The sequence below is a fragment of the Hemibagrus wyckioides genome, linkage group LG09 (genome assembly GCF_019097595.1).
Source record: "Hemibagrus wyckioides isolate EC202008001 linkage group LG09, SWU_Hwy_1.0, whole genome shotgun sequence".
Classification (NCBI taxonomy): Eukaryota; Metazoa; Chordata; class Actinopteri; order Siluriformes; family Bagridae; genus Hemibagrus; species Hemibagrus wyckioides.
This window is the reverse complement of record NC_080718.1, coordinates 7,076,970-7,103,005: the sequence shown is the minus strand read 5'-3', so window position 1 is coordinate 7,103,005 and position 26,036 is coordinate 7,076,970. Positions and strand designations below refer to the sequence as shown.

Sequence of the window (26,036 nt, the reverse complement as noted above, 5' to 3'; positions counted from 1 at the left end):
TGTGAGGCAGGTGTGTATGTGTGTGTATGTGTGTGTGTGTGAGGCAGGTGTGTATGTGTGTGTATGTGTGTGTATGTGTGTGTGTGTGTGTGAGGCAGGTGTGTATGTGTGTGTGTGTGTGTGAGGCAGGTGTGTATGTGTGTGTATGTGTGTGTGTGAGGCAGGTGTGTATGTGTGTGTATGTGTGTGTGTGAGGCAGGTGTGTATGTGTGTGTATGTGTGTGTGTGTGTGTGAGGCAGGTGTGTATGTGTGTGTGTGTGTGTGAGGCAGGTGTGTATGTGTGTGTATGTGTGTGTGTGAGGCAGGTGTGTATGTGTGTGTATGTGTGTGTGTGAGGCAGGTGTGTATGTGTGTGTATGTGTGTGTGTGAGGCAGGTGTGTATGTGTGTGTGTGAGGCAGGTGTGTATGTGTGTGTATGTGTGTGTGTGAGGCAGGTGTGTATGTGTGTGTATGTGTGTGTGTGAGGCAGGTGTGTATGTGTGTGTGTGAGGCAGGTGTGTATGTGTGTGTATGTGTGTGTGTGAGGCAGGTGAGTATGTGTGTGTGTGTGTGTGTGTGTGTGAGGCAGGTGTGTATGTGTGTGTATGTGTGTGTGTGAGGCAGGTGTGTATGTGTGTGTGTGAGGCAGGTGTGTATGTGTGTGTATGTGTGTGTGTGAGGCAGGTGAGTATGTGTGTGTGTGTGTGTGTGTGTGAGAGGCAGGTGTTGTTCTCAGTGTGAGGTTTGGCTTTATGGTGGATTTCTCCTCATCGTCTTAATCCCAGGTTATTTTTACTCTGAACAGGAAACGCTACAGCACTCACAGCGTCTCCTATCAGCCACACCCACCCCTAGCCTAATCTTGGACATGCCCACCCTCTCAGACACACCCACCCTATTAGACACACCTACCTCTGACACATGCCCACCCTCTCAGACACACCCACCTTTTCGACCACGCCCACCCTCACACCATAACATTCCACTGTTTTTCACAATCAACAGTAAATGGTTAATACACTATTTTTATTCCTTTTTATTGATTTAATCATTTAATACCCATTTATTTCAATTATCATTTAATATTGTTTTATTTCTCTACTCTTCCTCAGCCATGCCCACTTCTCTCAGCTTCCTCATCAGGTTTTTATTAAATGGCATCACAAAGTCCCTGAAGTCCACTTCATATGAAAGACGATTCCTCCTGTCCACTCTCCGCTCCACATGCTGAGCTGAGGACACTAACCTCCTCCCCCACACCTAGACACACACGCGCACACACAGACATTTTGCTGTTGATTTCTCAGTGTTTTAGTGTTTGTAGTTTGCGCACTGTACACTACACACTCACAGTTTTCGGTATAAAGTGAATGTTGTGTGTGTTGGAGGTGATGGTGATGTTCTGATTCACGGTTATGATGTGTTCCTTCAGATTCACTCTTTTCTTCTTCAGGTCTGGAAGAATAGCTTCAGCCTACAAACACACACACACACACATACACACATACACACATATACCCACTATGTAGTGCAGTATTAAAAGATTTGGTATTTAATGGTGTGTGATGTTGTGTAATGGTGTGAGATGGTGTGTAATGGTGTGTGATGTTGTGTAATGGTGTGTGATGATGTGTAATGGTGTGTGATGATGTGTAATGGTGTGTGATGATGTGTAATGGTGTGTGATGATGTGTAATGGTGTGTGATGTGTAATGGTGTGTGATGATGTGTAATGGTGTGTGATGTGTAATGGTGTGTGATGTTGTGTAATGGTGTGTGATGTGTAATGGTGTGTGATGTGTAATGGTGTGTGATGTGTAATGGTGTGTGATGTGTAATGGTGTGTGATGATGTGTAATGGTGTGTGATGTTGTGTAATGGTGTGTGATGTGTAATGGTGTGTGATGTTGTGTAATGGTGTGTGATGTGTAATGGTGTGTGATGATGTGTAATGGTGTGTGATGTGTAATGGTGTGTGATGATGTGTAATGGTGTGTGATGTTGTGTAATGGTGTGTGATGTGTAATGGTGTGTGATGATGTGTAATGGTGTGTGATGTTGTGTAATGGTGTGTGATGTTGTGTAATGGTGTGTGATGTGTAATGGTGTGTGATGTTGTGTAATGGTGTGTGATGATGTGTAATGGTGTGTGATGTTGTGTAATGGTGTGTGATGTGTAATGGTGTGTGATGATGTGTAATGGTGTGTGATGATGTGTAATGGTGTGTGATGTTGTGTAATGGTGTGTGATGATGTGTAATAGTGTGTGATGATGTGTAATGGTGTGTGATGATGTGTAATGGTGTGTGATGTGTAATGGTGTGTGATGATGTGTAATGGTGTGTGATGATGTGTAATGGTGTGTGATGATGTGTAATGGTGTGTGATGTTGTGTAATGGTGTGTGATGATGTGTAATAGTGTGTGATGATGTGTAATGGTGTGTGATGATGTGTAATGGTGTGTGATGTGTAATGGTGTGTGATGATGTGTAATGGTGTGTGATGATGTGTAATGGTGTGTGATGTTGTGTAATGGTGTGTGATGATGTGTAATGGTGTGTGATGTTGTGTAATGGTGTGTGATGTGTAATGGTGTGTGATGTGTAATGGTGTGTGATGATGTGTAATGGTGTGTGATGTGTAATGGTGTGTGATATTGTGTAATGGTGTGTGATGTTGTGTAATGGTGTGTGATGTGTAATGGTGTGTGATGTTGTGTAATGGTGTGATGATGTGTAATGGTGTGTGATGATGTGTAATGGTGTGTGATGATGTGTAATAGTGTGTGATGATGTGTAATGGTGTGTGATGATGTGTAATGGTGTGTGATGTGTAATGGTGTGTGATGATGTGTAATGGTGTGTGATGATGTGTAATGGTGTGTGATGATGTGTAATGGTGTGTGATGTTGTGTAATGGTGTGTGATGATGTGTAATGGTGTGTGATGTTGTGTAATGGTGTGTGATGTTGTGTAATGGTGTGTGATGATGTGTAATGGTGTGTGATGTGTAATGGTGTGTGATGATGTGTAATGGTGTGTGATGATGTGTAATGGTGTGTGATGATGTGTAATGGTGTGTGATGTTGTGTAATGGTGTGTGATGATGTGTAATGGTGTGTGATGTTGTGTAATGGTGTGTGATGTGTAATGGTGTGTGATGTGTAATGGTGTGTGATGATGTGTAATGGTGTGTGATGTTGTGTAATGGTGTGTGATGTTGTGTAATGGTGTGTGATGTGTAATGGTGTGTGATGTTGTGTAATGGTGTGTGATGTGTAATGGTGTGTGATGATGTGTAATGGTGTGTGATGATGTGTAATGGTGTGTGATGTGTAATGGTGTGTGATGTTGTGTAATGGTGTGTGATGATGTGTAATGGTGTGTGATGTGTAATGGTGTGTGATGTTGTGTAATGGTGTGTGATGATGTGTAATGGTGTGTGATGTTGTGTAATGGTGTGTGATGTGTAATGGTGTGTGATGATGTGTAATGGTGTGTGATGTGTAATGGTGTGTGATGTTGTGTAATGGTGTGTGATGTTGTGTAATGGTGTGTGATGATGTGTAATGGTGTGTGATGTTGTGTAATGGTGTGTGATGTGTAATGGTGTGTGATGATGTGTAATGGTGTGTGATGATGTGTAATAGTGTGTGATGATGTGTAATGGTGTGTGATGTGTAATGGTGTGTGATGATGTGTAATGGTGTGTGATGATGTGTAATGGTGTGTGATGTTGTGTAATGGTGTGTGATGATGTGTAATGGTGTGTGATGTTGTGTAATGGTGTGTGATGTTGTGTAATGGTGTGTGATGATGTGTAATGGTGTGTGATGTGTAATGGTGTGTGATGTGTAATGGTGTGTGATGATGTGTAATGGTGTGTGATGATGTGTAATGGTGTGTGATGTTGTGTAATGGTGTGTGATGTTGTGTAATGGTGTGTGATGATGTGTAATGGTGTGTGATGTGTAATGGTGTGTGATGTGTAATGGTGTGTGATGATGTGTAATGGTGTGTGATGTTGTGTAATGGTGTGTGATGTTGTGTAATGGTGTGTGATGTTGTGTAATGGTGTGTGATGATGTGTAATGGTGTGTGATGTGTAATGGTGTGTGATGTGTAATGGTGTGTGATGTTGTGTAATGGTGTGTGATGTGTAATGGTGTGTGATGATGTGTAATGGTGTGTGATGATGTGTAATGGTGTGTGATGTTGTGTAATGGTGTGTGATGATGTGTAATGGTGTGTGATGTGTAATGGTGTGTGATGATGTGTAATGGTGTGTGATGTTGTGTAATGGTGTGTGATGTGTAATGGTGTGTGATGATGTGTAATGGTGTGTGATGTTGTGTAATGGTGTGTGATGTGTAATGGTGTGTGATGTGTAATGGTGTGTGATGATGTGTAATGGTGTGTGATGTGTAATGGTGTGTGATGATGTGTAATGGTGTGTGATGTTGTGTAATGGTGTGTGATGTGTAATGGTGTGTGATGTGTAATGGTGTGTGATGATGTGTAATGGTGTGTGATGTGTAATGGTGTGTGATGTGTAATGGTGTGTGATGTTGTGTAATGGTGTGTGATGTTGTGTAATGGTGTGTGATGTGTAATGGTGTGTGATGATGTGTAATGGTGTGTGATGATGTGTAATGGTGTGTGATGTGTAATGGTGTGTGATGATGTGTAATGGTGTGTGATGATGTGTAATGGTGTGTGATGTTGTGTAATGGTGTGTGATGTGTAATGGTGTGTGATGTTGTGTAATGGTGTGTGATGATGTGTAATGGTGTGTGATGTGTAATGGTGTGTGATGTGTAATGGTGTGTGATGTGTAATGGTGTGTGATGATGTGTAATGGTGTGTGATGTTGTGTAATGGTGTGTGATGTGTAATGGTGTGTGATGTGTAATGGTGTGTGATGATGTGTAATGGTGTGTGATGATGTGTAATGGTGTGTGATGTGTAATGGTGTGTGATGATGTGTAATGGTGTGTGATGTTGTGTAATGGTGTGTGATGTGTAATGGTGTGTGATGATGTGTAATGGTGTGTGATGATGTGTAATGGTGTGTGATGTGTAATGGTGTGTGATGATGTGTAATGGTGTGTGATGTTGTGTAATGGTGTGTGATGTTGTGTAATGGTGTGTGATGATGTGTAATGGTGTGTGATGATGTGTAATGGTGTGTGATGTTGTGTAATGGTGTGTGATGATGTGTAATGGTGTGTGATGATGTGTAATGGTGTGTGATGTTGTGTAATGGTGTGTGATGTGTAATGGTGTGTGATGTTGTGTAATGGTGTGTGATGTTGTGTAATGGTGTGTGATGTGTAATGGTGTGTGATGATGTGTAATGGTGTGTGATGTTGTGTAATGGTGTGTGATGTGTAATGGTGTGTGATGATGTGTAATGGTGTGTGATGTTGTGTAATGGTGTGTGATGTGTAATGGTGTGTGATGTGTAATGGTGTGTGATGATGTGTAATGGTGTGTGATGATGTGTAATGGCGTGTAATTTTGTGTGATGTTGTGAGATGTGTGATGGTGTGTGATGTTGTGTGAAATGGGGTGTGATGGTGTGTAATAGTGTGAGATGGTGTGTAATGGTGTGTGATGATGTGTAATGGTGTGTGATGATGTGTAATGGTGTGTGATGTTGTGTAATGGTGTGTGATGTTGTGTAATGGTGTGTGATGATGTGTAATGGTGTGTGATGTTGTGTAATGGTGTGTGATGTGTAATGGTGTGTGATGATGTGTAATGGTGTGTGATGATGTGTAATGGTGTGTGATGTTGTGTAATGGTGTGTGATGATGTGTAATGGTGTGTGATGATGTGTAATGGTGTGTGATGTTGTGTAATGGTGTGTGATGATGTGTAATGGTGTGTGATGTGTAATGGTGTGTGATGTGTAATGGTGTGTGATGATGTGTAATGGTGTGTGATGATGTGTAATGGTGTGTGATGATGTGTAATGGTGTGTGATGTTGTGAAAGGTGTGTGATGATGTGTAATGGTGTGTGATGTTGTGTAATGGTGTGTGATGGTGTGAGATAGTGTGTGATGGTGTTAGATGGGGTGTGATATTGTGAGATGGGGTGTAATGGTGTGTAATGGTGTGAGATGGGGTGTGATGTGTAATGGTGTGTGATGTGTAATGGTGTGTGATGTTGTGTAATGGTGTGTGATGTTGTGTAATGGTGTGTGATGTGTAATGGTGTGTGATGTGAAATGGTGTGTGATGATGTGTAATGGTGTGTGATGTTGTGTAATGGTGTGTGATGTGTAATGGTGTGTGATGTTGTGTAATGGTGTGTGATGCTGTGTAATGGTGTGTGATGATGTGTAATGGTGTGTGATGTTGTGTAATGGTGTGTGATGTTGTGTAATGGTGTGTGATGTGTAATGGTGTGTGATGATGTGTAATGGTGTGTGATGATGTGTAATGGTGTGTGATGTGTAATGGTGTGTGATGATGTGTAATGGTGTGTGATGTTGTGTAATGGTGTGTGATGATGTGTAATGGTGTGTGATGATGTGTAATGGTGTGTGATGTGTAATGGTGTGTGATGATGTGTAATGGTGTGTGTGATGTGTAATGGTGTGTGATGTTGTGTAATGGTGTGTGATGATGTGTAATGGTGTGTGATGATGTGTAATGGTGTGTGATGTTGTGTAATGGTGTGTGATGTGTAATGGTGTGTGATGATGTGTAATGGTGTGTGATGATGTGTAATAGTGTGTGATGATGTGTAATGGTGTGTGATGTTGTGTAATGGTGTGTGATGTTGTGTAATGGTGTGTGATGTGTAATGGTGTGTGATGATGTGTAATGGTGTGTGATGATGTGTAATAGTGTGTGATGATGTGTAATGGTGTGTGATGTTGTGTAATGGTGTGTGATGTTGTGTAATGGTGTGTGATGATGTGTAATGGTGTGTGATGTTGTGTAATGGTGTGTGATGTTGTGTAATGGTGTGTGATGTGTAATGGTGTGTGATGTTGTGTAATGGTGTGTGATGATGTATAATGGTGTGTGATGTTGTGTAATGGTGTGTGATGATGTGTAATGGTGTGTGATGTGTAATGGTGTGTGATGTGTAATGGTGTGTGATGATGTGTAATGGTGTGTCATGATATGTAATGGTGTGTGATGTTGTGTAATGGTGTGTGTGATGTGTAATGGTGTGTGATGTTGTGTAATGGTGTGTGATGATGTGTAATGGTGTGTGATGTGAAATGGTGTGTGATGATGTGTAATGGTGTGTGATGTTGTGTAATGGTGTGTGATGTGTAATGGTGTGTGATGTTGTGTAATGGTGTGTGATGCTGTGTAATGGTGTGTGATGATGTGTAATGGTGTGTGATGTTGTGTAATGGTGTGTGATGTTGTGTAATGGTGTGTGATGATGTGTAATGGTGTGTGATGTTGTGTAATGGTGTGTGATGTTGTGTAATGGTGTGTGATGTGTAATGGTGTGTGATGATGTGTAATGGTGTGTGATGATGTGTAATGGTGTGTGATGTTGTGTAATGGTGTGTGATGTGTAATGGTGTGTGATGTTGTGTAATGGTGTGTGATGATGTGTAATGGTGTGTGATGTTGTGTAATGGTGTGTGATGTGTAATGGTGTGTGATGTGTAATGGTGTGTGATGTTGTGTAATGGTGTGTGATGATGTGTAATGGTGTGTGATGTTGTGTAATGGTGTGTGATGTGTAATGGTGTGTGATGATGTGTAATGGTGTGTGATGTTGTGTAATGGTGTGTGATGTGTAATGGTGTGTGATGTTGTGTAATGGTGTGAGATGTTGTGTAATGGTGTGTGATGGTATGAGATGGTGTGTGATGGTGTGTGATGTTGTGTAATGGTGTGTGATGTTGTGTAATGGTGTGTGATGTTGTGTAATGGTGTGTGATGTTGTGTGATGGTGTGTGATGTTGTGTAATGGTGTGTGATGTTGTGTAATGGTGTGTGATGTTGTGTGATGGTGTGAGATGTTGTGTAATGGTGTGTGATGTTGTGTAATGGTGTGTGATGTGTGATGGTGTGAGATGGTGTGTAATGGTGTGTGATGGTATGAGATGGTGTGTGATGGTGTGTGATGTTGTGTAATGGTGTGTGATGTTGTGTACTGGTGTGTGATGATGTGTAATGGTGTGTGATGTTGTGTACTGGTGTGTGATGATGTGTAATGGTGTGTGATGTTGTGTAATGGTGTGTGATTTTGTGTAATGGTGTGTGGTGTGTAATGGTGTGTGATGTGTGATGGTGTGAGATGGTGTGTAACGGTGTGTGATGATGTGTAATGGCGTGTAATTTTGTGTGATGTTGTGAGATGGAGTGTGATGGTGTGAGATAGTGTGAAATGGGGTGTGATGGTGTGTGATGGTGTGAAATGGGGTGTGATGGTGTGTAATAGTGTGAGATGGTGTGAGATGGTGTGTGATGTTGTGTAATGGTGTGTGATGGTATGAGATGGTGTGTGATGGTGTGTGATGTTGTGTAATGGTGTGTGATGTGTGATGGTGTGTCATGGTATGAGATGGTGTGTGATGGTGTGTGATGTTGTGTAATGGTGTGTGATGTTGTGTAATGGTGTGAGATGGTGTGATGGTGTGTCATGGTGTGAGATGGTTTGTGATGGTGTGTGATGGCGTGTGATGGTGTGTAATGGTGTGTGATGATGTGTAATGGTGTGTGATGATGTGTAATTTTGTGTGATGTTGTGTAATGGTGTGTGATGGTGTGAGATGGGGTGTAATGGTGTGTGATGGTGTGTAATGGTGTGAGATGGTGTGTGATGTTGTGTAATGGTGTGAGATGGTGTGTAATTGTGTGTGATGTTGTGTAATGGTGTGTGATGGTGTGTAATAGTGTGTGATGGTGTGAGATGGCATGTGATGTTGTGTAATGGTGTGTGATGTTGTGTAATGGTGTGTGATGGTGTGAGATAGTGTGTGATGGTGTTAGATGGGGTGTGATATTGTGAGATGGGGTGTAATGGTGTGTAATGGTGTGAGATGGGGTGTGATGTGAGATGGTGTGATGGTGTGTCATGGTGTGAGATGGTTTGTGATGGTGTGTGATGGTGTGAGATGGTGTGATGGTGTGTCATGGTTTGTGATGGTGTGAGATGGTGTGTGATGTTGTGAGATGGCATGTGATGTTGTGTAATGGTGTGTGATGTTGTGTAATGGTGTGTGATGTTGTGTAATGGTGTGAGATGGGGTGTGATATTGTGAGATGGGGTGTAATGGCGTGTGATGGTGTGTGATGGTGTGTGATGTTGTGTAATGGTGTGTGATGGTGTGTGATGTTGTGAGATGGTGTGATGGTGTGTGATGGTGTGAGATGGTGTGTGATGTGTGATGGTGTGAGATGGTGTGTGATGTGTGATGGTGTGAGATGGTGTGTGATGTGTGATGGTGTGAGATGGTGTGTGATGTTGTGAGATGGTGTGATGGTGTGTGATGGTGTGAGATGGTGTGTGATGGTGTGAGATGGTGTGTGATGTGTGATGGTGTGAGATGGTGTGTGATGTGTGATGGTGTGAGATGGTGTGTGATGTGTGATGTTGTGAGATGGTGTGAGATGGTGTGTGATGGTGTGAGATGGTGTGTGATGTGTGATGGTGTGAGATGGTGTGTGATGTGTGATGGTGTGAGATGGTGTGTGATGTGTGATGGTGTGAGATGGTGTGTGATGTTGTGAGATGGTGTGTGATGTGTGATGGTGTGAGATGGTGTGTGATGTGTGATGGTGTGAGATGGTGTGTGATGTGTGATGGTGTGAGATGGTGTGTGATGTGTGATGGTGTGAGATGGTGTGTGATGTGTGATGGTGTGAGATGGTGTGTGATGTTGTGAGATGGTGTGATGGTGTGTGATGGTGTGAGATGGTGTGTGATGTGAGATGGTGTGTGATGTTGTGAGATGGTGTGTGATGTGTGATGGTGTGTGATGTTGTGAGATGGTGTGTGATGTTGTGAGATGGTGTGTGATGTGTGATGGTGTGAGATGGTGTGTGATGTTGTGAGATGGTGTGATGGTGTGTAATGGTGTGTGATGGTGTGAGATGGTGTGTGATGTGTGATGGTGTGAGATGGTGTGAGATGGTGTGATGGTGTGAGATGGTGTGTGATGTGTGATGGTGTGAGATGGTGTGAGATGGTGTGTGATGTGTGATGGTGTGAGATGGTGTGAGATGGTGTGTGATGTGAGATGGTGTGTGATGTTGTGAGATGGTGTGTGATGTGTGATGGTGTGTGATGTTGTGAGATGGTGTGTGATGTGTGATGGTGTGAGATGGTGTGTGATGTGTGATGGTGTGAGATGGTGTGTGATGTTGTGAGATGGTGTGATGGTGTGTAATGGTGTGTGATGGTGTGAGATGGTGTGTGATGTGTGATGGTGTGAGATGGTGTGAGATGGTGTGTGATGTGAGATGGTGTGAGATGTTGTGAGATGGTGTGTGATGTTGTGAGATGGTGTGTGATGTTGTGAGATGGTGTGTGATGTGTGATGGTGTGAGATGGTGTGTGATGTTGTGAGATGGTGTGATGGTGTGAGATGGTGTGATGGTGTGAGATGGTGTGTGATGTTGTGAGATGGTGTGATGGTGTGAGATGTTGTGAGATGGTGTGATGGTGTGAGATGTTGTGTGATGGTGTGAGATGGTGTGTGATGTGTGATGGTGTGAGATGGTGTGTGATGTGTGATGGTGTGAGATGTTGTGAGATGGTGTGTGATGTTGTGAGATGGTGTGTGATGTTGTGAGATGGTGTGTGATGTTGTGAGATGGTGTGATGGTGTGTGATGGTGTGAGATGGTGTGTGATGGTGTGAGATGGTGTGTGATGTGTGATGGTGTGAGATGTTGTAAGATGGTGTGTGATGTGTGATGGTGTGAGATGTTGTGAGATGGTGTGTGATGTTGTGAGATGGTGTGTGATGTTGTGAGATGGTGTGTGATGTGTGATGGTGTGAGATGGTGTGTGATGTTGTGAGATGGTGTGATGGTGTGAGATGTTGTGAGATGGTGTGATGGTGTGAGATGGTGTGTGATGTGTGATGGTGTGAGATGGTGTGTGATGTGTAATGGTGTGTGATGGTGTGTGATGTTGTGAGATGGTGTGTGATGTGTGATGGTGTGAGATGGTGTGTGATGTTGTGAGATGGTGTGATGGTGTGTGATGTGTGATGGTGTGAGATGGTGTGTGATGTGTGATGGTGTGAGATGGTGTGTGATGGTGTGTGATGTGTGATGGTGTGAGATGTTGTGAGATGGTGTGTGATGTTGTGAGATGGTGTGTGATGTTGTGAGATGGTGTGATGTTGTGAGATGTTGTGAGATGGTGTGTGATGTTGTGAGATGGTGTGTGATGTTGTGAGATGGTGTGTGATGTTGTGAGATGGTGTGATGGCGTGAGATGTTGTGAGATGGTGTGTGATGTTGTGAGATGGTGTGTGATGTGTGATGGTGTGAGATGTTGTGAGATGGTGTGTGATGTGTGATGGTGTGAGATGTTGTGAGATGGTGTGTGATGTTGTGAGATGGTGTGTGATGTTGTGAGATGGTGTGTGATGTTGTGAGATGGTGTGTGATGTGTGATGGTGTGAGATGGTGTGTGATGTTGTGAGATGGTGTGATGTTGTGTAATGGTGTGTGATGGTGTGTGATGTGTGATGGTGTGAGATGGTGTGTGATGTGTGATGGTGTGAGATGGTGTGTGATGGTGTGTGATGTGTGATGGTGTGAGATGTTGTGAGATGGTGTGTGATGTGTGATGGTGTGAGATGTTGTGAGATGGTGTGTGATGTGTGATGGTGTGAGATGTTGTGAGATGGTGTGTGATGTTGTGAGATGGTGTGTGATGTGAGATGGTGTGTGATGTTGTGAGATGGTGTGTGATGTGTGATGGTGTGAGATGGTGTGATGGCGTGTCATGGTGTGAGATGGTGTGTGATGTGTGATGGTGTGAGATGGTGTGATGGCGTGTCATGGTGTGAGATGTTTTGTGATGTTGTGAGATGGTGTGATGGTGTGAGATGTTGTGAGATGGTGTGTGATGTTGTGAGATGGTGTGATGGTGTGAGATGTTGTGAGATGGTGTGTGATGTTGTGAGATGGTGTGTAATGTTGTGAGATGGTGTGTGATGTTGTGAGATGGTGTGATGGTGTGAGATGTTGTGAGATGGTGTGTGATGTTGTGAGATGGTGTGTGATGTTGTGAGATGGTGTGATGTTGTGAGATGTTGTGAGATGTTGTGAGATGGTGTGAGATGTTGTGAGATGTTGTGAGATGGTGTGTGATGTTGTGATGGCGTGAGATGTTGTGAGATGGTGTGTGATGTTGTGAGATGGTGTGTGATGTTGTGATGGCGTGAGATGTTGTGAGATGGTGTGTGATGTTGTGAGATGGTGTGATGGTGTGAGATGTTGTGAGATGGTGTGTGATGTTGTGAGATGGTGTGATGGTGTGTGATGTTGTGAGATGGTGTGTGATGTTGTGAGATGGTGTGATGGTGTGAGATGTTGTGAGATGGTGTGTGATGTTGTGAGATGGTGTGATGGCGTGTCATGGTGTGAGATGGTTTGTGATGGTGTGAGATGGTTTGTGATGTTGTCAGATGGTGTGATGGTGTGAGATGTTGTGAGATGGTGTGATGGTGTGAGATGTTGTGAGATGGTGTGTGATGTTGTGAGATGGTGTGTGATGTTGTGAGATGGTGTGTGATGTGTGATGTTGTGAGATGGTGTGTGATGTTGTGAGATGGTGTGATGGTGTGAGATGGTGTGATGGTGTGAGATGTTGTGAGATGGTGTCTGATGTTGTGTGATGGTGTGAGATGTTGTGAGATGGTGTGTGATGTTGTGAGATGGTGTGTGATGTGTGATGGTGTGAGATGTTGTGAGATGGTGTGATGGTGTGTGATGTTGTGAGATGGTGTGTGATGTTGTGAGATGGTGTGTGATGTGTGATGGTGTGAGATGTTGTGAGATGGTGTGTGATGTGTGATGGTGTGAGATGGTGTGTGATGTTGTGAGATGGTGTGATGGTGTGAGATGTTGTGAGATGGTGTGATGGTGTGAGATGTTGTGTGATGGTGTGAGATGTTGTGATGTTGTGAGATGGTGTGTGATGTGTGATGGTGTGATGTTGTGAGATGGTGTGATGGTGTGTGATGTGTGATGGTGTGAGATGGTGTGTGATGTGTGATGGTGTGAGATGGTGTGTGATGTGTGATGGTGTGAGATGGTGTGTGATGTTGTGAGATGGTGTGTGATGTTGTGAGATGGTGTGATGGTGTGAGATGTTGTGAGATGGTGTGTGATGTTGTGAGATGGTGTGTGATGTGTGATGGTGTGAGATGTTGTGAGATGGTGTGTGATGTTGTGAGATGGTGTGATGGTGTGAGATGTTGTGAGATGGTGTGTAATGTTGTGAGATGGTGTGTGATGTGTGATGGTGTGAGATGGTGTGTGATGTTGTGAGATGGTGTGATGGTGTGAGATGTTGTGAGATGGTGTGTGATGTTGTGAGATGGTGTGTGATGTGTGATGGTGTGAGATGTTGTGAGATGGTGTGTGATGTTGTGAGATGGTGTGATGGTGTGTGATGGTGTGAGATGTTGTGAGATGGTGTGTGATGTTGTGAGATGGTGTGATGGTGTGTGATGTGTGATGGTGTGAGATGGTGTGAGATGGTGTGTGATGTTGTGAGATGGTGTGTGATGTTGTGAGATGGTGTGATGGTGTGTGATGGTGTGAGATGTTGTGAGATGGTGTGTGATGTTGTGAGATGGTGTGAGATGTGTGATGGTGTGAGATGGTGTGTGATGTTGTGAGATGGTGTGTGATGTTGTGAGATGGTGTGATGGTGTGAGATGTTGTGAGATGGTGTGTGATGTTGTGAGATGGTGTGTGATGTTGTGAGATGGTGTGTGATGTTGTGAGATGGTGTGATGGTGTGAGATGTTGTGAGATGGTGTGTGATGTTGTGAGATGGTGTGATGGTGTGAGATGTTGTGAGATGGTGTGTGACGTTGTGAGATGGTGTGATGGCGTGTCATGGTGTGAGATGGTTTGTGATGGTGTGAGATGGTTTGTGATGTTGTCAGATGGTGTGATGGTGTGAGATGTTGTGAGATGGTGTGATGGTGTGAGATGTTGTGAGATGGTGTGTGATGTTGTGAGATGGTGTGTGATGTTGTGAGATGGTGTGATGGTGTGAGATGTTGTGAGATGGTGTGTGATGTTGTGAGATGGTGTGATGGCGTGTCATGGTGTGAGATGGTTTGTGATGGTGTGAGATGGTTTGTGATGTTGTCAGATGGTGTGATGGTGTGAGATGTTGTGAGATGGTGTGATGGTGTGAGATGTTGTGAGATGGTGTGTGATGTTGTGACATGGTGTGATGGTGTGTGATGGTGTGACATGGTGTGATGGTGTGAGATGGTGTCTGATGTTGTGTGATGGTGTGAGATGTTGTGAGATGGTGTGTGATGTGTGATGGTGTGAGATGTTGTGAGATGGTGTGTGATGTTGTGAGATGGTGTGTGATGTGTGATGGTGTGAGATGTTGTGAGATGGTGTGTGATGTTGTGAGATGGTGTGTGATGTTGTGAGATGGTGTGTGATGTGTGATGGTGTGAGATGTTGTGAGATGGTGTGATGGTGTGTGATGTTGTGAGATGGTGTGTGATGTTGTGAGATGGTGTGTGATGTGTGATGGTGTGAGATGGTGTGTGATGTTGTGAGATGGTGTGATGGTGTGAGATGTTGTGAGATGGTGTGATGGTGTGAGATGTTGTGTGATGGTGTGAGATGTTGTGATGTTGTGAGATGGTGTGTGATGTGTGATGGTGTGATGTTGTGAGATGGTGTGATGGTGTGTGATGTGTGATGGTGTGAGATGGTGTGTGATGTGTGATGGTGTGAGATGGTGTGTGATGTTGTGAGATGGTGTGATGGTGTGAGATGTTGTGAGATGGTGTGTGATGTTGTGAGATGGTGTGTGATGTGTGATGGTGTGAGATGTTGTGAGATGGTGTGTGATGTTGTGAGATGGTGTGATGGTGTGAGATGTTGTGAGATGGTGTGTAATGTTGTGAGATGGTGTGTGATGTGTGATGGTGTGAGATGGTGTGTGATGTTGTGAGATGGTGTGATGGTGTGAGATGTTGTGAGATGGTGTGTGATGTTGTGAGATGGTGTGTGATGTGTGATGGTGTGAGATGTTGTGAGATGGTGTGTGATGTTGTGAGATGGTGTGATGGTGTGTGATGGTGTGAGATGTTGTGAGATGGTGTGTGATGTTGTGAGATGGTGTGATGGTGTGTGATGTGTGATGGTGTGAGATGGTGTGAGATGGTGTGTGATGTGTGATGGTGTGAGATGGTGTGTGATGTGTGATGGTGTGAGATGGTGTGTGATGTTGTGAGATGGTGTGTGATGTTGTGAGATGGTGTGATGGTGTGAGATGTTGTGAGATGGTGTGTGATGTTGTGAGATGGTGTGATGGCGTGTCATGGTGTGAGATGTTGTGAGATGGTGTGTGATGTTGTGAGATGGTGTGTGATGTTGTGAGATGGTGTGTGATGTTGTGAGATGGTGTGATGGCGTGTCATGGTGTGAGATGGTGTGATGGTGTGAGATGTTGTGAGATGGTGTGTGATGTTGTGAGATGGTGTGTGATGTTGTGAGATGGTGTGATGGTGTGAGATGTTGTGAGATGGTGTGTGATGTGAGATGGTGTGTGATGTTGTGAGATGGTGTGATGTTGTGAGATGGTGTGTAATGTTGTGAGATGGTGTGTGATGTTGTGAGATGGTGTGTGATGTTGTGAGATGGTGTGATGGTGTGTGATGGTGTGAGATGGTGTGTGATGTGAGATGGTGTGAGATGGTGTGTGATGTGAGATGGTGTGATGGTGTGAGATGGTGTGTGATGTTGTGAGATGGTGTGTGATGGTGTGAGATGGTGTGATGGTGTGAGATGTTGTGAGATGGTGTGTGATGTGTGATGTTGTGAGATGGTGTGATGGCGTGTCATGGTGTGAGATGGTGTGTGATGTTGTGAGATGGTGTGATGGTGTGAGATGTTGTGAGATGGTGTGTGATGTTGTGTGATGGTGTGATGGTGTGAGATGTTGTGAGATGGTGTGTAATGTTGTGAGATGGTGTGTGATGTTGTGAGATGGTGTGATGGTGTGTGATGGTGTGAGATGGTGTGTGATGGTGTGAGATGGTGTGTGATGGTGTGTGATGAACCGTTATCTCTGTCAGTTTCTCCTTCTCTCCTGTAGGAGGTGCTGCTTTCTGAGGTTCTGCTCTCACTTTTCCTCCTTTTCCTTTTTTCTTGTCTCTGCTCTTTGGAAGAGTGCTGAATTTGGTTGTAACTAAATGGACGATTCTCTGATCTCCGTACACACGGGCGAGGTCCAGACAGCTCTGTCCTGAAAAAAGTGAGAGACACGAGTCTAATTATTAGAGATGTGACTGATGTTGATTATAATTTACAACAAATTGATGGGATCAGCTGATAGAGATTAGACAGATCAGACAGGTTAAACTGTCAGTAGAGTTAGATAGACTGTGTACCCTTGTTGTTGGTGGCCTGTACATTAGCATTGGATGTGATGAGTTGTTGTACACAGGAGAGTCTGCAGCTCTGGATGGCCTTCATCAGGGGCGTGGCTCCGTTTAGTGCCACAGCATCCACCACTGCACCATGTCTCACTAACAGCTCCACAATGTCCTGCTGTCCAGCGTGACACGCATGATGGAGAGGAGTCCACTTAAACTGATCACATGCATTCACATCTGCCCTGCACACACACACACACACACACACACACACATACACGCACACACACATGCACACACACACACACACGGACACGCACACACACACGGACACGCGCACACACACATGGACACACGCGCACACACACACGGACACACACACACACACAGACACACACACACGTTTTGTTTTTGTTATTGTTGTTCTGTTTTTGTGTTATTGTTGTTTTGTTTGTGTTGTTGTTCTGTTTGTGTTATTGTTCTTTTGTTTTTGTTAGTTTTGTTTGTGTTATTGTTGTTTTGTTTGTGTTATTGTTGTTCTGTTTGTGTTATTGTTCTTTTGTTTTTGTTAGTTTTGTTTGTGTTATTGTTGTTTTGTTTGTGTTATTGTTGTTCTGTTTGTGTTATTGTTCTTTTGTTTTTGTTAGTTTTGTTTGTGTTATTGTTGTTTTGTTTGTGTTATTGTTGTTCTGTTTTTCAAATTCAAATTCAATTCAAATTCAAATTTTATTTGTCACATACGAAATCATACACAGTACGACATGTAGTGAAATGCTTTTTACGACTGTCTTACATGAAAGAGGAAAGAGTAAAAAAGAAAATGTGTAACAGAAAAATGTGTAAAAGAAAATGTGTAACAGATATAAAAGTGTAAAAATATAAAAGTATAAAAGCAAACAAAATATATATATATATATATATATATATATATATATATATATATATATATATATATCATAGTACAATATAGTATATGTATAGTATAATATAGTATATGTATAGTATATGTGAAAAATAAAACAATATAAATAAATATATGTGTAGACTCTATAATGTACAGAAGATACAGTATATGAATATATGTAGATAAAAAGGTCTGCTAAAGTCAACATTGAAATGGTGTTGCAAAAGAGTGTAGTATATACAGTGTGCATATGTAAGATAAATATATAAATATATTGTAGAAGTGTATATGAGGCAAAATATAATGTCCAGTTTAACAGGGAGTAAAGTGACAGAGCAGTGCACACACAAAGATGTACAGAGAAGATGTACAGTGAGTGTTATTGTGTGTACAGAGTAGTGCAATATTAACATGTGCAACAATCAGCTGAGGTAGAATGTTATGTTATGTTGTGTGGGGGTAAGACCAGAGAGTCCAGATCCTAGGTGTACTGGTTGAGGGCCCGAATGGCCTGCGGGAAGAAGCTCCTCCTCATTCTCTCTGTGTTCGCCTTAAAGGAATGGAAACGTTTCCCTGACCTCAACAGAGAGAAGAGTCCATGGTTGGGATGGCTGAGGTCCTTCATAATCTTGCTGGCTTTGGTCCAGCACCGCTTGCTGTATATGGTGTCCAGGTCAGGAAGCTTGGTGCGAATGGTACGCTCGGCTGATCCCACCACCCTCTGGAGAGCTTGCCTGTCCTGTTTGGTGCTGTTCCCAAACCAGGCTGTGATACTTCCCGTCAGGATGCTCTCAATGGTGCAGGTGTAGAATGTCTTTAGCACCTTTGAGGGCAGTTTAAAGTCCTTCAGGCGTCTGAGATGATAAAGACACTGCCGGGCCTTCTTCACCAGGGTGTTAACGTGACAGGACCATGTCAGGTCCTGCGTGATGTAAACACCTAGGTACCGGAAACTGTCCACTCTCTCCACTGGGGTCCCGTTGATAGTGAGGGGCTGGTAATTCCTCTCCTGCTTTGTGCTAAAGTCCACTATCAGCTCCTTAGTCTCGCTGACGTTCAGGAGGAGATTGTTGACCTGGCACCATGTCTCCAGGTTTTTAATCTCCTCTAGGTAGGCCGTCTTGTCGTTATTGGAGATCAGGCCCACCACCACAGTATCGTCCGCAAACTTCACGATGTTGGTGGAGCTGGAAGTGGCCACACAGTCAAAGGTGTACAGAGAGTACAGCAGGGGGCTCAGAACACAACCCTGGGGGGCTCCAGTGCTGAGGGTGAGTGAGGGTGAGACATGGTTGCCCACCCGTACTGCCTGAGGTCTGTCTCGCTGGGCCAAGGCCCAGGATCTCCAGCTTAGTGGTGAGTATGGAGGGAATTATGGTGTTAAATGCTGAACTGTAGTCAACAAACAGCATTTTGACATAATTCCCCCTTCTGCTGTCCAGATGGCTCAGGGCTGTGTGATGGAGGTGTGCGATGGCGTCCTCAGTAGATCGGTTGGGACGGTACGCGAACTGTAGCGGGTCTAAGGTGTCAGGTAGGGAAGAAGTGATGAAGTCTCTGATGAGTCTTTCGAAGCACTTCGAAATCACCACTGAGGTCAGGGCCACTGGATGGTAGTCGTTCAGGCAGGCGGGCTGGGGTTTCTTGGGGACAGGAACAATGGTGGACCGTTTGAAGCACGTCGGGATTGTAGACTCTTCCAGGGAGAGGTTGAAAATCTCAGTGAACACAGGACCCGACCCGTGATGCCATCTGGTCCTGATGCCATCTTGTTCACTCTCCTGAATGCCTTTCTCACGTTGTGCTCCAAGATGATGAACGCGCTGTCCTCTCCGGCATGCTCCTCGTGTGTGCCGCCTGTAGCGCTGTTAGCGCTGCTAACGCCGTTGGCGCTCTAAGCTGCAGCCTCGAAGCAAGCATAAAAGATGTTTAGCTCGTCTGCCAGAGAAGCGTCTGCATTCACCGATCTAGAAGATGGTGTTTTGTAGTCCGTCATAGTCCTTAGTCCCTGCCACAGTCTCCTAGAGCTACTGTGTTGAAATTGTGACTCTAGTTTCTGTCCATAGCGTCGCTTCGCCTCCTTCACCACGCTGTAGGATGCTTGTTGTTCTGTTTGTTATTGTTGCTCTGTTTTTGTGTTATTGTTGTTTTGTTTGTGTTATTGTTGTTCTGTTTGTGTTATTGTTCTTTTTTTGTTATTGTTGTTTTGTTTGTGTTGATATTGTTCTGTTTTTGTTATTGTTGTTTTGTTTGTGTTATTGTTGTTCTGTTTGTTATTTTTCTTTGTTTTTGTTATTGTTTTGTTTGTGTAATTGTTGTTCTTTTTTGTTATTGTTGTTTTGTTTGTGTTATTGTTCTTTTTTTGTAATTGTTGTTTTGTTTGTGTTATTGTTGTTTTGTTTGTGTTATTGTTGTTCTGTTTGTTATTTTTCTTTGTTTTTGTTTTGTTTGTGTAATTGTTCTTTTTTTGTTATTGTTGTTTTGTTTGTGTTATTGTTCTTTTTTGTAATTGTTGTTTTGTTTGTGTTATTGTTGTTTTGTTTGTTATTGTTGTTTTGTTTGTGTTATCGTTGTTCTGTTTGTTATTTGTCTTTGTTTTTGTTATTGCTTTGTTTGTGTAATTGTTGTTCTTTTTTTGTAATTGTTGTTTTGTTTGTGTTGTTGTTTTGTTTGTGTTATTGTTGTTTTGTTTGTGTTGATGTTGTTCTGTTTGTGTTATTGTTGTTTTGTTTGTGTTATTGTTGTTTTGTCGGTGTACAGTATCAGTGTTGTGGTGTTCAGTACCCTAGTGTGATGAGGAACTCAGCCATGCCGTAGTTGCCGCTGCTGCATGCTGCCATGAGCGGTGTTTTGTAGAAGCGGTCTCTGATGTCCAGGGGGAGACGCTGGCTGAAAGCTAAACACAGAGACTCGAAGTCTCCGGTCCGGACGCAGCGGTTGATGTTGATGTAGATCTTCTGCGGCTCGTCCACGTACCAGGCTGAGTCATCCTCCACGGGGTGAGCAGGCGGACGGTCGCGGTCGAATCGCTTGGTATCGGTGAACGGCTGATAACTCTCGATCATGAATTGCGGCCTGCCGTCTGGTCTTTTCTCCATGATGTCAGGAGGAAGGGTGCAGATGGGCAGAGGAACCACAGACTTCCCTTTCTTCCTATTCCCTTTCCTGCCCTTTCCACCTTTCCCACCTTTCTTCTTTGTCTTGGGCTCGTAGGACGATAACACGAACGCTTTCTGAAGATACTGCAGGCCCTTGAAGAAGTCGCCGATGCTAATCATGCCGTCATGCTTCTTGTCATGGTCCGCGATGATCTTCTGCAGATGTTCCTGGTCCACAGGAGCATGATGTTCCTGCAGAACATCCGCAAACTTCTCCCTCGAGACTTTCTCCACAGGAGCGTCACTCTCCCCGGCCAGTTGGAAGGTGTTCCTCAGAGCTTCTTCATGTTCATTTGACCAATCGTGCAGCGTGAGAGCCCAGAGCTGGTTTGGATTAATCACGCCGGGTTTGGAGAACTTTGTAAATGCTCGCTCTGCCTTCTGCAGCTCCTTCATCGCCGCCTTGTGGCCATGTGCTTTAGCGAGCTGACGGGGAACCAAACCAACCCTGTTTTTCAGGTTTGGGTTGCATCCTGTAGGTGAAGAAGAGGATCTTATTAATTACAGTTAGAGAGGGAGAGAAAGAGAGAGTAAGAGAGAGAGAGAGAGAGAGAGAGAGGGCGGATCTGTAACACACCTCTCTGTGCCAGAAACCTGCAGCACTCAGCGTGACCTCCAGCTGCAGCCGCATGCAGAGGCGAGTTTCCCTCCACACACACTGAACTCCAATCGGCCCGGAACGCCGACAACACACACAACACCTGAAAATCACACACAGAGGGAGGAGCCAACTCAGGGAGTTAGACAAGAACAAATCAGGTGTGTATGTCAAGGGATATGAACACGACAATGAGTATAGATTAGTGATGAGTATAGATTATAGATGAGTATAGATTATAGATGAGTATAGACTAGTGATGAGTATAGATTAGTGATGAGTATAGATTATAGATGATTATAGATTAGTGATGAGTATAGATTAGAGAAGAGTATAGATTAGAGAAGAGTATAGATTAGTGATGAGTATAGATTAATGATGAATATAGATTAATGATTATAGATTAGAGATGAGTATAGAGTATTGATGAATATAGATTATTGATGAGTATAGATTAGAGAAGAGTATAGATTAGTGATGAGTATAGATTAGTGATGAGTATAGATTAGAGAAGAGTATAGATTAGAGATGAGTATAGATTAATGATTATAGATTAGAGATGAGTATAGAGTATTGATGAGTATAGATTAGAGAAGAGTATAGATTAGTGATGAGTATAGATTAGAGATGAGTATAGATTAGTGATGAGTATAGATTAGTGATGAGTATAGATTAGAGATGAGTTTAGATTAGTGATGAGTTTAGATTAGTGATGAGTATAGATTAGAGAAGAGTATAGATTAGAGATGAGTATAGATTAATGATTATAGATTAGAGATGACTATAGAGTATTGATGAATATAGATTATTGATGAGTATAGATTAGAGAAGAGTATAGATTAGTGATGAGTATAGATTAGAGATGAGTATAGATTAGAGAAGAGTATAGACTAGTGATGAGTATAGATTAGTGATGAGTATAGATTAGAGATGAGTTTAGATTAGTGATGAGTATAGATTAGTGATGAGTATAGATTAGAGATGAGTATAGATTAGTGATGAGTATAGATTAGTGATGAGTATAGATTAGAGATGAGTATAGATTACAGAAGAGTATAGAGTAGAGATGATTATAGATTAGTGATGAGTATAGATTAGAGATGAGTATAGATTATTGATGAGTTTAGATTAGTGATGACTTTAGATTAGTGATGAGTTTAGACTAGTGATGAGTTTAGACTAGTGATGAGTTTAGATTAGTGATGAGTATAGATTAGAGAAGAGTATAGATTAGAGAAGAGTATAGATTAGTGATGAGTATAGATTAGAGATGAGTATAGAGTATTGATGAATATAGATTATTGATGAGTATAGATTAGTGATGAGTATAGATTAGTGATGAGTATAGATTATAGATGAGTATAGATTATAGATGATTATAGATTAGTGATGAGTATAGATTAGTGATGACTTTAGATTAGTGATGACTTTAGATTAGTGATGAGTTTAGACTACTGATGAGTTTAGACTAGTGATGAGTTTAGATTAGTGATGAGTATAGATTACAGAAGAGTATAGATTAGAGATGATTATAGATTAGTGATGAGTATAGATTAGAGATGAGTATAGATTAGTGATGAGTATAGATTAGAGAAGAGTATAGATTAGAGATGATTATAGATTATTGATGAGTATAGATTACAGATGAGTATAGATTAGTGATGAGTATAGATTAGAGATGAGTATAGATTATTGATGAGTTTAGATTAGTGATGACTTTAGATTAGTGATGAGTTTAGACTACTGATGAGTTTAGACTAGTGATGAGTTTAGGTTAGTGATGAGTATAGATAAGAGAAGAGTATAGATTACAGAAGAGTATAGATTAGAGATGATTATAGATTAGAGATGAGTATAGATTAGAGATGAGTATAGATTAGTGATGAGTATAGGCTAGTTATGAGTATAGATTAGTGATGAGTATAGATTACAGATGAGTATAGATTAGTGATGAGTATAGATTAGTGATGAGTATAGATTAGAGATAAGTATAGATTAGAGATGAGTATAGGCTAGTTATGAGTATAGATTAGAGAAGAGTATAGATTATTGATGAGTATAGATTAGTGATGAGTATAGACTAGTCATGAGTATAGATTAGAGATGATATAGATTAGTGATGAGTATAGATTAGTGATGAGTATAGATTAGAGAAGAGTATAGATTAGAGAAGAGTATAGATCAGTGATGAGTATAGATTAATGATGAGTATAGATTAGAGATGAGTATAGAGTATTGATGAATATAGATTATTGATGAGTATAGATTAGTGATGAGTACAGATTATAGATGATTATAGATTAGTGATGAGTATAGATTAGAGATGAGTATAGATTAGTGATGAGTATAGATTAGAGATGAGTATAGATTAGTGATGAGTATAGATCAGTGATGAGTATAGATTATAGATGATTATAGATTAGAGATAAGTATAGATTAGAGATGAGTATAGGCTAGTTATGAGTATAGATTAGAGAAGAGTATAGATTAGAGATGATTATAGATTATTGATGAGTATAGATTAGTGATGAGTATAGATTAGAGATGATTATAGATTAGTGATGAGTATAGACTAGTCATGAGTATAGATTAGAGATGATATAGATTAGTGATGAGTATAGATTAGTGATGAGTATAGATTAGTGATGAGTATAGATTAGAGAAGAGTATAGATTAGAGAAGAGTATAGATCAGTGATGAGTATAGATCAGTGATGAGTATAGATTAATGATGAGTATAGATTAGAGATGAGTATAGAGTATTGATGAATATAGATTATTGATGAGTATAGATTAGTGATGAGTATAGATTAGTGATGAGTATAGATCAGTGATGAGTATAGATTATGGATGAGTATAGATTATAGATGATTATAGATTAGTGATGAGTATAGATTAGAGATGATATAGATTAGTGATGAGTATAGATTAGAGATGATATAGATTAGTGATGAGTATAGATTAGAGATTACAGTCTCTTGCCTGGAAGAATCCTCCGGCTGCTGCGAGCTGAGCTGCGCTCTGTTGCTGTTTATCCAGACTGTTGGGGTTTCCTCCTCTCTGCAGGATGAGTCTCACTAACACCACTGAGCCGTTTCTCGCTGCCTCCATCAGAGCTGTCCGTCCTGTCACCTGTACACACACACACACACACACACACACATACTCACATACTCAGAGACTAGCTGATAAAGAATAATTCATGTCATTTATCCTTAATAAGAATGCTAGAATCTACAAATACCTGTGAAAATGTAATAATGTGTAAAGGTTTGGTAATCTTGGTGAGTTTATAGATAATGAAAGATTTTCCATTTTCCTGATTAGAAATATTTGAGTTTTGTGATTAGTGCAGTTTCAGTAGTTCAGCAGGAAGTGAGACCTGATCTGCGGTGTTAGGATCGGCTCCGCCCTCTAACATCCTGATGCAGATGTTCTCACACTCGCTGGCGTTTTCGCAGGCGAGTAGGAACACCGGTTTCCCAACGTTGGACACGTTGTTGACGTCGGCTTTGCTGTTGAGCGCCACCTGCAGGCAGCGTGTGTGCCTCTGGGATGGAGAGATGCAATAAAACAGCACTCCTGCACTTGGAGACAGACAGGAAAGAAAGAATGAACGTCATCATCATCATCATAAATATGTGACGAAGAGTAAAGAAGCCGCCGCACCTCTCCCCTCGGTGTCCAGCAGCTTCATGTCAGCCTGACTGCACGCCAGGAGATTCAGCATGGCGTCGTGGCCGAGTTCTGCGGCGAGTATCGCCGGAGTGCATCCTCTCTTATCCTGGACATCAGGCTGAGCTCCCAGTGTCAGGAGGAACTCCGCCATGTCCAGGTTGTTGGAGACGGAGGTCAGGTGAAGGACGCCGCTTCCCTCGCCGGGTTCGGTCAGGTTGATCAGGTTTGGCACGCCCAGGCGCACCATCTTCTCCACCTCAGCTTTATTTTCCTCTCGCACCAACTGCAGGAGCTTGTAGATCTGCAGAACCTCCAGGCGTCCTTCAGCCACTGCACTCCTTTTCATCTTCATCGTCGTTGTCAGTGTCGTCGTCTTCGCGGTCTCCTCTCCACCTCCTTCAGACATCTGAACATTCAGAGAGACAGAAGCATGGACTAAACCCTAGAAGATCATCACACCTCATCTCTCCACACCTTATAAGATCATCTCATCTTCATTCTGTTTCTCGGAATTTCTCCATTTCCTCATCCTTCTTCCCAAATAAAAATATATACAAACATATCTATATACACCAATCAGCCATAACATTATGACCACCTGACTAATATTGTGTTGGTCCCCCTACTGCTGCCAAAACAGCCCTGACCAGTCCAGGCATGGACCCCACTAGATCCCTGGTATCTGGCACCAAGATGATCCTTTAAGTCCTGTAAGTTGTGAGGTGGAGCATCCATGGATCAGACTTGTTTGTCCAGCACATCCCACAGATGCTGGATTGGATTGAGATCTGGGGAATTTGGAGGCGGAGTCAACACCTCAAACTGGTTGTTGTGGTCATCAAACCATTCCTGAACCATTTCTGCTTTGTGGCACGGTGCATTATCCTGCTGAAAGAGACCACAGCCATCAGGGAATACCGTTTCCATGAAAGGGTGTAGATGGTCTGGAACAATGCTTAGGTAGGTGGTACATGTCAAAGGAACATCCACATGGATGCAGGACCCAAGGTTTCCCAGCAGAACATTGACCAAAGCAGGACACTGCCTCCACCGACTCGCCTTCTTCCCATAGTGCATCCTGGTGCCATGTGTTCCCCAGGTAAGAGACGCACACGCACCCGGCCAT

The 26,036-nt window shown here is 42.6% G+C and overlaps 1 protein-coding gene across 1 annotated transcript in view; it reads right to left on the bottom strand.

Annotated features, from left to right (window-relative positions):
• Positions 1-1,079: 1,079 nt before the first annotated feature.
• Positions 1,080-26,036, bottom strand: part of ankef1b (ankyrin repeat and EF-hand domain containing 1b) — a 31,161-nt gene continuing 6,204 nt past the window's right edge. Inside the window, exons 2-10 of the mRNA XM_058398678.1 lie at positions 24,902-25,316; positions 24,615-24,814; positions 24,215-24,364; positions 21,213-21,336; positions 20,262-21,108; positions 16,589-16,815; positions 16,259-16,443; positions 1,333-1,455; positions 1,080-1,241 (exon numbers count right to left, since the gene is read on the bottom strand). Coding sequence (XP_058254661.1) covers positions 1,080-1,241; positions 1,333-1,455; positions 16,259-16,443; positions 16,589-16,815; positions 20,262-21,108; positions 21,213-21,336; positions 24,215-24,364; positions 24,615-24,814; positions 24,902-25,316 — 2,433 coding nt within the window. The remainder of the gene's footprint in view (positions 1,242-1,332; positions 1,456-16,258; positions 16,444-16,588; positions 16,816-20,261; positions 21,109-21,212; positions 21,337-24,214; positions 24,365-24,614; positions 24,815-24,901; positions 25,317-26,036) is intronic.